Genomic DNA, 12055 nt, shown 5'->3' with positions numbered 1-12055 from the left:
GACGAACTGCGCAAAACCAGTATTGCCAGATTCTTCTTGTTCGTTTTCCTTCCTCTTGCTTCATCCCTCTCCCACCCCCACTGCACTCCTTTTTATCTTCTTTATTTCTTCACCTTTTCTCCACTTCCTGTCTCAGCGTTTCCCTTCCGTCATTGTCTCACTCTCCTTCACTTCTCCTATCTACTCTTATTCTCTCTTTCCTCCGTCCTAACCTTTTTTCTTTCCTTTTTCCATACTTCCATTTCTTCCCCCTTCTCCACTCTATCACTTCTCCCCCCCCCCCCCTCTTCTCTCTCTCTCTCTCTCTCTCTCTCTCTCACTCCTCCCCCTTCCACCACCCTTCCTCTCCACTCTACTCCTCCCCTACCCCATGCCCCTTCCCCTTCCCCTTCGGCCCATCCCTCCTCTCTCTTCCCTCCACTCCCCCCCTTCCCCTTCGCCCCACCCCTCCTCTCTCTCCATTCCACTTTAACCTCTTCCTCCACCTCCCCCTCCTCCTCTCAACCCCCTTCCCCCACTCTACCCCCCCCTCTTCTCTAGGCTTCCCCTCGCCCACCACCCTACCCCCTCTCCTCTCAACCCCCCCCCCTCTTCCCAAGGGCCCCTCCCGTCCACCCACCAACCCCCTTCCGCCGCCCATGAATGTACACACCGAATAATAGTTATTGATGCCAGGATGTGTGGGAGAAGCCAAGGTTACGTGCAGGTGTGTTTTTGTTAGCCTTTTTCTTTTTCCTCTTTTTTTCTTCTTCTTCTTCTTCTTCCATCTTTTTCTTCCTTTGTATATTTGCAAGGTGTGTCAGACATGCTAGTTTTTTTTTTCTCTTTATCTTTAAGGATTGCCAGGATTTTTTTGCCTGCTTGTGTACACAGTGGTCTTTGCAGAGAGAAGAAACCGGTTTACATCTACTATGTACATTCACAAGAAAATAATGCATGTGATTGCTAGATTAGTTAATGCCAGCCTTATTTTGAATGAACCATGTCATTTTAGCCTTTTATATGTCTGCTTTCATGTCTCATGTTATTTTTTTTATCATTTTTCTCTTAGTGATCGTATCATTAATGCTGAATTTATCCGATTGCGTATCTTCACAGATCTTTAAACGTGGCGAGAAGGCCCCGTAGAGTTTTGTGTTGGTTATTTATGTCAAATTTTCTCTTTTCTTATGCCAATAAAAAGGGTTGAATCAGATGTCTTATATATAGTATTCTTTGATAATTTATTAAATTCCTAGGTATAAAATTAAGCATATGAGATCATTTATATACACATGCAACAGTATTATTAACAAAATGTACAAAAATACATCCTTTGGACAGACAGTCTTCATGGGCGCTTTGAGATTCCTATATCACATACATTGAGAATTCTATTTAAATACATATTAAATTACTAATCACACTATCTGCTGTAAACTACTGACTAGCTTCTCGGCTACAAATTGTAGAAAAATAGTGTGAATATATTCAAATATGTTTGTGTGTGTGTGTGTGTGTGTGTGTGTGTGTGTGTGTGTGTGTGTGTGTGTGTGTGTGTGTGTGTGTGTGTGTGTGTGTGTGTGTGTGTGTGTGTGTGTGTGTATGTGTGTGTGCGTGTGTGTGACCTAACCCTAAGTGCATGCAGTAGTATATACACAGTGACTAATAATCTCCGTACTTAGCACACTGGCAAATACTCTACAGCTTTGAGGAACGTCTTTACCATCTTGACTATCTAATGCCTGGTCATTACACAAAACAGCTTTCTCGAACAGCAGCTTACACTCTTCCTCTGTGTGGTAAGCAGCTTGAGACCCATTTGTCTAATGAGGTAGAGATGGAATAACTCAAAGAGTGTGGGGAAAAATAAATAATTTAAAAACTAGGTGACATTCTAACGGGGAAAACATGTACCCTACTGACTCACTCTGCTCTCACGAACATAGATCCCAGCGTAAGGTTCACCGATTTCCCCCCTAACAACCACTCACTCATATACATTCACAGGAGTAGAAAATATGTAGAAAAAAGATAATTTGATAATTCCTAAACTGATTCCTAAATGAGCATCCTAAGGGGTTCCTTGCGGGACCGTGAAAGCGATGTCTTCGCAGCGCCCCTTCATGTTGAGGCAAAAGAGCTTCTCGAGGGACGCCGTCTTGATGATGTTCAAGCCCTCTTCGCCGCCGAAGGTCGAGGGCTTCCAGTAGCGGGGGCTGCAGATGGGGTTCGCGAGGAGACCCTTCACGCTCCAGGGGCCTCCGGCGTTGACCATGGTGAGGGGCGTGACGGAGGGGCCGGGGCGCTCGGCTAGCAGACCTGCGCAGGGCAAAAGAGCAAGGGTCAGTCTCAGGGGCATGAGGTAAATCAGCATATTCACTGACAAGGCTTTCGAATATTTTGGAATTATATAAACGCAGGAGAATCTCCATCCTTAACACATCGAAATCAGAAAAAAGGACTTTTCGAAAACTCACCAACATAGAATTCCACAGCCTCGATGTCTCCATACAGCTCCTCCAGAATAGCAGCCAGTTCGGTCTCGCCTGTCAAGTCCTCGAAGCTCGTGAAGGGCACCATGCCGAAGCGCCTGCGGTAAGCGTTCATGCCCTGGAACCGCATCTCCCGCCCGTTCTCGATGACCTTCTTCAGCACGGGGTAGAGCGCGTGGGCGTGGTTGCGGCTCGTTAGCTGTAAAAAGACGGGATTATAATTATAAGTACATTTATATCGAGATGTCAAATCAACTGTCTACATATTTTGAATAACTTCCTTTTTTTCTTAATTTAGACCCCACTAATCAACTCTATCATCATTTCTTATTTCAGTGCATGAGAGAAGTGTATCAATACTTACAGCGCCAGCTCTGCTCCTGACCATTGAGTGAATGAACTCGTCCAGACCGTGCTTGAACACTGGGGCGGTAGAGTAAGCCATGTCCATGATTGCGTAATCTGTCCCGCTCACCTGCAGAGGGAAAATGTGTTAGGATAAATAAAATGCTGAGAAAAAAAAGCGAGTATATACCAGTATACCAGACATAATAATAATGCTGATAATGAAATATCGCTGCCAGTACGAATACCACAACGAACACTACAACTACTACCAGTACAAATAATAATAACGGAAACTTACATTGAGAGTATCGGGAATAAGTGGGTGCCAGTGGTACAAGTGGTTGAACTCAGCGTGGATGCGGTTGTGATACTGGAAGCGAGTGCCGTGCGTCAACTCGGGTTCAAAGCTCAACTTCAGCTTATATTGGCTCAGGTGCTGCACGTAATCCTCAATGGTGATCTTGATGACCTCACCTACAGAAAACATATCAATGAAGAATAAACGATCAATGAAATAATGAATATATGAGATAATTAGATAATTAGACAGCTAAACAAAAAAAAGAGTAACTCAACATCTGGGTAAATTACCACTGGTTAATTAGCAATATACTCTAACGGACTGATAATGAACTGATATAAACAGCTTTCAACTTACCGGTGATGATCAGGCGAGCGGTCTGGTAGATCCTCTCGTCATCCCAATCAGGATGGACTTTGACGAGCTCGTCACACACGCGGTTATGTTCACGAACCCAAATCGTAGCATAGGCCTAAAAAGGGGAAAAAAATTGTTAGTTTCTGAGGGGAATGTTTTACTTCTTCTGAACATTTTACCTTCATGTGTTTATGAATTCCAACAAATGACAACGAAACTAAATACCGAGTAGTTTCGACGAAGAAAAAAAACAATGCAAACAATAAACAAGCTATGAACAGCAAAACAACTTCGAAAAGGTACTTACGAAGAGACCAGGAAGAAGTGCGAAGAAAGGGTGACCGAGCGCGAATTTGCCTTCCTCAGGGATGGGAATGTGAGGGGGGTAGTCCATGGAGATCCCGGGGACGTCCTTGAGGTAAGGTGGGAAATCCTCGCCGTTGATTTTCTGTTGAAGGGAAAACAAAGAAAATTAAATATTAAAACAAGCTAATAAAGGCAAAAGGTAGAGTGAGAATATCAAAATCTACTAATAAATAGATTTTTTAAACCTACTGTGAAATTAAAAAATATTTAATCAAGTAAAAACACAATTAAAGGACTTAGGGTCTGAATGTGAGGAAGAAATGACAATGCCTTTAGAGAACCTGTTTGGAGCGATGAGTTTCTTTTTTTTATTTGAGGCATAAAAGAATATTAGTCTGCGACTCAACTCACCTGAGTGCGCAATTTGCCGTCTACGCCCGACCTAAGTGCCCGGCGGTCCTGCTCAGTGAGTCCGTAGATGTTTGAGACGTCAACCTAAAGGAAAAAAGAAGTCTGGTTTAGATCTTTGTATGTCCTCGTAGAAGATCGTGTGACACATCAAGGCGTATCTCATTTAAACTGATATTCCTGCTAATACGAACACTAATAGTAATAATAACAATAATGATAATAATAACAATGGTACTTTCGCAAAATTAGAATACAATGAAGGAACAAGAAAACAATAGAGAGGCAAAAAGGACTTACGCCGCCGGTGCCCTTGGTGAGGTGAGGTCCCTTCTTGTAGTCGGTCCTGAAGAACTGGTGAGTGAAGTGCTGAGCGTAGTACTGGAACAAGACGTTGGTTTCGTGAGGTTCCGGGATGAATTCGCGCCTCAAGAACACTTTCTTGACGAGTTCGTCGACGTCGGGGTACTCCTTGGGGCCTGGGAAAGGAGAGCAATGAAGTCTTATTAGTTTTCTTCTTTCCTATTGTTTTTTTTACTTATCTACTCAACTGTTATCGCCAGATCTCATGAATACTACCTTCAGAGAGGAACAGAAGGAACTAACAAACACGAAGCAAAAGGAGATAAAATGCAAATCAGACACTCACCCTTGACCCCCATGGGTGTGGGGCAGTGGTCAGGGACGGGCGGGAGGGCGCGGCCGTAGAAGCTCTCGTTGTAGTAGGCATTGAGGGTGATGTAGGAGTGTTCGCTTTCATACGTGGGAGGAGAATCGACCAGGTCTCCGCGGGCTGCAATGAGGAGAAAGATCAGTCATTAAGTAATCTCATTGTGTGACTCGTTTGCCACTACCTTAATCTGCAAGATGTCGACTGTTGGTTTCGTTGTTGTATATCCAGGTGAATTTAGATATTAATGGCATAGAAAAGGTAATCTGATTACTACTAATCATGGATATTTTTATCTGAGCTGTACTTACAAAGATAGACGTAAGTCATCAGTCGCTTGTGGATAAAGGGAAGACGGTTGAGAATCGCCCACAGCCACCCATTAGATGTTATGAATGTGTGTAGCCATTCTGGATCTGGCTTCAGTTTGTTTTTAATCGTGTCGACCAAGTAGCTGCAAAAGATAATGATAATCATTTATATATATATATACTTCTTTTAGGCAGATAATATTTTACATTTTACAAGAAATATTATTCAAGTGTTAATCTTATTCCACGACGTCGAATTTTACTTACGTATTTCGCAGTTGGTTCCGTAGTGTCCCGTGCCAGTGCAGTCGCATGTGTAGTTTCGGTCGGGCTTGGACATGCAGATACCCTGGTTCTCACAAGGGTAGGCGCAGCATGGGTCATAGTCTAGGGAAAATAATTATGAAATGTTTAATTTATTTCGCTTTTAAGCAACGCTAAAATATCGCAGATCATGAAAGTGAATACTCCAGTTCAAACTGACGTCAACTTTATCGTCACGCCAAAAACTCACAAAATAGCCAAATCCCCCTTCATTAAAAAGAAAAAAAAAATCCACAATAATCAACCATTGATTTTTTTAATGAGAAGAAAATATCACCAATCATTAAAAAAGAAGAAAAAAAAACTCAGAACTTACCGATAACAGCAGCTGTCGGCGTAGGTGCTGGGGTCTCATGCACGGGCGTCCTCATGAACAGGAACGACGCCGCCAGGATGACTCCGGCCACACCGAACATCACCCGGCCGCCACCTGCGAGGCAAGGAGGTCAAGAGAGGTCACACGCTGTTTTGTTGTACGTCTTTTGTCAGCAGACATAATACAAGGACATCGGATTTTGTTGTTGGGTAATATGTTTTATCCCAACAATTGTTTTTACATATATTACACTCGTTGTTTGTCTACTTAAAACGACTTATTGTAAAGGGATTTTTATCAAGTATACAAGTCAGGATTAAGAAAACACGTAGGGTCGAATATAAACTGCAGATTAGACAATAAAACTACCTGAAGGTCGATTAAACATAACAACGTATACGTGTCTATAAACCCTCAGAATAAGCGTGGGAAATTGCAGAGAAAGGAGGGCATCTGGGCCGCATTTTCTACGCCCTTTGACAGTTTGTTATTCTTGAAAGGTCAAGGAGAAAGAAGGAAATGAGAAAGGAAATCTGAGGCGTTATAAAATCTCATTTATTGTTACTGTTTTGTTTTGTTTTTCTTTTGTTTTCTTTTTCCCTTATTCTGAGTCCCTTTCTCATTTTTGCTTTTAGTAAGCCCCTGTATTATAATTATCACTGTTGATTATCTATTTGATATATTAACTTTGCCACTTTTTATTGTCACGATATAATTACTATTGCTATAATTGGAGTTTATCATTATAATTTTTTGTATTACTATCATTAGAGTTTATCATTATAATTTTTTGTATTACTATCATTATTGCTGTTGATGTTGTTATTAGTCTTTACCATATCATTCATATCATTACAACCATCCTCCTCGTCTATATTACATTTTTATTATTCTTCGTTCCTTTAGATTCTACTCATCCCTCCCAAGGCTCCGCTGGAAATATATGAGCTGTTTATTATGTAAAGAAGGTTTTCAGTCGCTGTTTGGATTTTGTGATGTAACACGTTCTTCATCTCTCTCTCTCTCTCTCTCTCTCTCTCTCTCTCTCTCTCTCTCTCTCTCTCTCTCTCTCTCTCTCTCTCTCTCTCTCTCTCTCTCTCTCTCTCTCTCTCTCTCGCCGCCCATCTGTCCCGTCTTCATCATCACAAGGAGAAGCTATGTTTATAAATATTTAGATATTTTACTAAACAGACCTTGTTATATGATTCAACGAACTTCAACATCTCTCTCTCTCTCTCTCTCTCTCTCTCTCTCTCTCTCTCTCTCTCTCTCTCTCTCTCTCTCTCTCTCTCTCTCTCTCTCTCTCTTCTCAAAAACGGTCGTCTGGAGCCTATTCTAGCCGGAGAAATGGGGGATGGGGGGATGTGAGGGACACCTCCGCTAGCATGGCCTTGGGATAGTACGCAGTAGGATATCAAGTCCGTCAATTTATCGAACTGTTAATGTTACGCTCTATATTTTCAATATATTAGGCCATAAATATATAGAAACAATTCACAAAAATTATAGCCCGCATTAAAATAATTGTTAGATAAAACAACGGAAGGTAATTTCGGGCCGAAGCTATCGTACTGGTATGCCCCGGTTCGCCCCTGAGGCTGAGGTTATGGGGACTTGTCTCTCGGGTCTGCCTTGCTTTAGGTCATAACACCTGGCCACAGGTATGTACCCGGTATGACAAGTTTGTACTGTGTGTGTGTGTGTGTGTGTGTGTGTTTAAGTGATCTGGAGAAGCTGAATATTCTTTTTCTTAAACTGAAAACTAAACGTACTGTAACTATCACATGAAATATACGACTGACATGCATCAACATTGAAACACATCCTATAGATGTTAATAGCCTTTTGAACGAGGGAGAAGACATGAACCGGCTGAAAGAGACGCCGCTTGGGGTATAAGAGAGGGACTCGTGGACTTTCACAATTACCTGTTTTCATTTTTGCGGCATTTGAATCGGATACCCTGGGAGATTATGTTGGAAAATAATGGTCGTTATATCACAAGCAAGAGCGTTGTTTTTTGTGGCTTCCATAAAACGGTAAAAATTACCTTTGATAGTCCCGATTTCCCTCTGTAAAAAATGAGACCCAATTAAACCAGAAAAAATATGAAAATCTGAACTCACCTTTGTCGCCACGTTGACCTGTCGTTGCCATGGTTTTCAACACAGACGTTGACATCAAAGGAATGTTAAAATCACTGAATGTCGAGGTATTTCACTCTTTCAGAACTGTTATTTGATTACTTTTTTTTTCCTCTTTTCGTCCACTATGGATTTCACTGCCTCACTCTCCGGAATCCACAAATGTAGTTACAAACAATGAATTGGGAGGCAGGTTTAGTGAGGGACGATAGGAGAGCCCGCGTGCTATCCCTTCCAAAGCTGGGTGAACTCTGGTTGCGGTCGGTCGCGCCGAGGCTTAAATAGCACGGGGCAGCGGACCTCCACGCGGCTCCGCCTCCTCATCCTGGGGTCCTTCGGAAGAATTTCGTTGCGTGGGGCGCCGTCGGGGGCTGAGGGCTAGGAAGGGAGGAAGGACTCGACGCAGGCTTCTGGAATCGTTGGAAAGAACTTAGGAACGAAAATTGGGCGAGGGAAGGATAAGAATGCCCCTGGTTCGGAACGGTCGAGGGCAGAGGCGACCCTCAATCCCAGCCACAAGGAAGAAGGCTGGGACTTTCCCTGGTGAGTTGCAAGAAGTGAACCGGATATTATTTTGTACGCGGGTGTGAATGCGTGCGTGTGTAAGTTTGCGGCATTGCCTCGAACGTTGCACGTGATGTCATGCACGAAGCTACGGAAACATTGTGTCTAAGTTACCATCATTATGAACTTTGTTACCATGCGAGCCTAGAGTGTTGCATCATTATAGTCTACCTGTTGCATCATTAACCTGACAGGTATCGTCACTGGTACTTTCTATATGTATGCATACTCACACGCATATACTCGTACACACACACACACACACACAAACACACACACACACACACACACACACACACACACACACACACACACACACACACACACACACACACACACACACACACACACACACACACTCTTTGATTAATTACTGGCGTGGGTGATGGTAAGCGGAGGAGGAGAGGGGGTGGGAGGGGGAGGGGAGGTTAGAGTCGTGATTCACAAGATAAGGGAATCCCCAGCTTCCTTCCCCCCCCCCTCCCCTGCCCATTTCCCTTTCTCACGTTCTCACGCATCCACGAGCTCAGGTCTGTTGATGCCAGCCACGTGCTTTGCTTGTGTCACTGTGCTCATACTTAATAACTGGACTTGATTGGACTTTTTTGTGCTTTGGTTCAGTTATCACCTGCGTATTTTCTATTGTTGCTGGTTCTTTCTTTCTTTCTTTTTCTGTTGTTGTGTATTTCAATTACAATATATATATTATATATTAATCCTTTACTTATCCCATTCTCTCTCTATTATATATTGACCTGTCTGTCTGTCTATAAGTCTCTCTCGTTCATACTCATTTCATTTCCTGGAACACCAGAATAATTAGGATTTATCATTAGGATTTAGCTTTATCTAGCATGAAGAATGAGAATTCATTAATGAATTAATCAGATGAGTGGGGGTTAGTCGATAAATTTGACAGTGTGCCTACAGACCGCAGTAAAGGAAGAAAATAACTAGCATCGGTCGTGGCCTCGGAATGCGTAGTAACACCCTAAATGAGACCACAATCAGCTATAGACAGCCTATCCGGACTCTGTTATTCGTAGAAGTGGGTCGGCTAGCTGTCTAGCAAAGCTAGTGTGACGTAAGCCGTGACGTAGGCACTGAGATCCCAAATGGCGGTCGCTGCATTTTAAACTCTCTTATTTATTCTCACACTGCCAAGGATCTGATGTCGTTTTATCTGCATGTTTTCCTCCATGCTAGCGTAAACGAAAAACGGCAGTAAATATAGTCGAGAACTGCAATAAGCCTACAAGCATCCAGGGGAATTTATTCACCAATTGGCAACTTTGTACTGACGGGCGGGTTACCTGTCTTTATGTATGTCCTGGATGACAGTATTTTTTTTATTTTTATTTCCTATTCAACAGATACTATATCATTACATTAATTTCCAGACTCTTAAAGAGACGCTGACCACCTCTTGCCGGCGCTTGAATGGAGATGTTGATGCTGGCGGTCGCGAAAGAAGCCAACGGGGAGGCGTGCTTCCGGCTGTCGAAGCGCTGAGGATCTCGGAATGGGAGGCTATTTATAGATCCCGTGCTGGAAAAACCTGACCGCCCGTGGACTCCGCCAATTATCTCATCCTACTCGAACCCTTATCACGTCCAGAAGAAGACAGGTGCGCTGGAGGGAATGGGACTGAAACCCTCGAAAATGATCCATACAAACAAACGACGATCGTGAAGTCTCTCCGATGGGGATTCCCTTTCCTCTGATACTGCAAGACTTCCGGTGGACCGTCGGAAGTATGTCCGTTGCGTGGACATCGAGTGCTATTCTACATCTTAAGGGGTTTTAGCTTGAAGGTCCATAGGGAATGCATATGAGTTAGGAGACTGACCCTTGTGGAATGTGTGGGTAGCGGGGACAGAGAGAGGTTGGCACGTGTTATGCGACTGGGGGCTGACCGGAGTAGTGATTTTTTTTTTTTTTTATCTCTTCTTTCTTTTTCTTTAACTCATTCTATTGCTTCTTCTTCTTCTTCTTCTTCTTCTTCTTCTTCTTCTTCTTTTTCTCTCTCTCTTCTCTCTCTCTCTCTCTCTCTCTCTCTCTCTCTCTCTCTCTCTCTCTCTCTCTCTCTCTCTCTCTCTGCACTCTCTCACTCTCACTCTCTTTATTTCTCTCTTCATCTATCTATCTGTCTATCTATTTCTATCTTTCTCTCTCGTTATCTATCCATCTTTCTATCTATCCACCTGTTTGCCTGTCCACCACTTAAAGCACCTATTCATCTATATATCATTCTCCATCTATCTGTCAGTCCATCTATCCCTCATTTTCCTCCATTCATTCATCTATGTAACCCTTTTCTTTATTCATCTCTGCCACACCCACCTCTTTCTCTCTCTCTCTCACATAATGAAGTGAAGAATGACACGCAGAGATGAATGGAAGTGACAGACGCACCATGCTTTTAGTCATGCATGTTGCACAGCTGGTCCTCATCTCCGTTTTCTTCATGGCCCACTTGATAAAACATTAGGAAAAATGAGAGGAAGTAGGAGAGAGAAAGGAGGGTGAGAGAGAGGAAGGGAGTGGGAGAGAGGAATAAAAGGAAGTGGGAGAGAGGATTGAAAGGAAGTGGGAGGGAGAGGGATAAAAGGGAGGGGAGAAAGAAAGAGTTGGAAGGATAGAAGAAAGGAAGGTGAGAGAAAGGAAGGATTGACAGGTAGACGGAAACCATAGAGAAGAGTTAAAAGAGAGAATGAAAGTAAATAGAAAAGAAAAGAACCGAAAAGGGTAATAAACAGAGGAATAAACAAAGAAGAAGAGAAAGACAAATAAACAGACCGATGAAGAGATTTTGAAACACATTCACCGTGGCTGTGAATTAAAAAAGGGGAAAAAATGTGGGGGAGAAGTAAGAGACTCGACAATCCTGAACCAACAGCAAACAAAAATAAACAGATAAATAAGAATAAAGAATACAAACACGGAACAAAAGCCATGTGACATAACCCGCGAGGAGACCCCGCCCGCGGTCTCATCTAGCCTATGACGTCATATCCTGCTACGCGCACTCACCCACACGAACGAACGAACGAACACGCTCTTCGCTGTGATATCGCCCATACATTGAGACGAGTGGAGGGCGCCCTAGAATCTTACTAATGTTGAAGGAATGTCCGGCCAAGACGTAACACCCTCCTCGGTCATGTGGTCATACCCATTCTCTAACCCCACCATCTCCCCCTTCCCTCCACACGCCTTTCCCTCCCCCTATCTCCCCCTGCTCATAGTATTCCCCTACTCCCCATGTCCTGCTCATAATGCGCGCTAATCCCCATCTCCTGCCCGTGATACCCCCCTAACCTCCATCTCCTATCCCTAGAATCCCCCCCCCCCTTCCTTCCCCTCCATTTCCATGAGGATCCCCTCCCCAACCCACCCCTTCATTATCTCCCCCCCACACCTCCCACTATACGATACCCACCTCCTCCCCTCCAGACTCACAGTGCCCCTTCCCCTCCCCCCTCCCATACCCCAACCGCCGCCCCGCTAATCAGCCCTCCCCCTCCCATAC

At 43.6% G+C, this 12055-nt stretch overlaps 1 protein-coding gene across 1 annotated transcript; it reads right to left on the bottom strand.

Annotated features, from left to right (window-relative positions):
• Window positions 1-1204: 1204 nt before the first annotated feature.
• On the bottom strand, window positions 1205-8222 carry LOC119581054 (prostaglandin G/H synthase 2-like). The gene is given in 14 exon segments (XM_037929354.1): window positions 1205-2301; window positions 2460-2673; window positions 2839-2949; window positions 3121-3296; window positions 3481-3595; window positions 3788-3928; window positions 4198-4281; window positions 4495-4673; window positions 4844-4987; window positions 5176-5310; window positions 5313-5318; window positions 5443-5562; window positions 5816-5929; window positions 7942-8222. Coding segments are annotated over 14 exon segments (1842 nt in total). The 5' UTR covers window positions 7997-8222; the 3' UTR covers window positions 1205-2053.
• Window positions 8223-12055: the final 3833 nt, after the last annotated feature.

This window comes from Penaeus monodon, chromosome 14 (genome assembly GCF_015228065.2).
Source record: "Penaeus monodon isolate SGIC_2016 chromosome 14, NSTDA_Pmon_1, whole genome shotgun sequence".
NCBI classification, from domain to species: domain Eukaryota; kingdom Metazoa; phylum Arthropoda; class Malacostraca; order Decapoda; family Penaeidae; genus Penaeus; species Penaeus monodon.
Note: the sequence above shows the minus strand (reverse complement) of the source record. Positions and strands in the feature narration are given on the sequence as shown.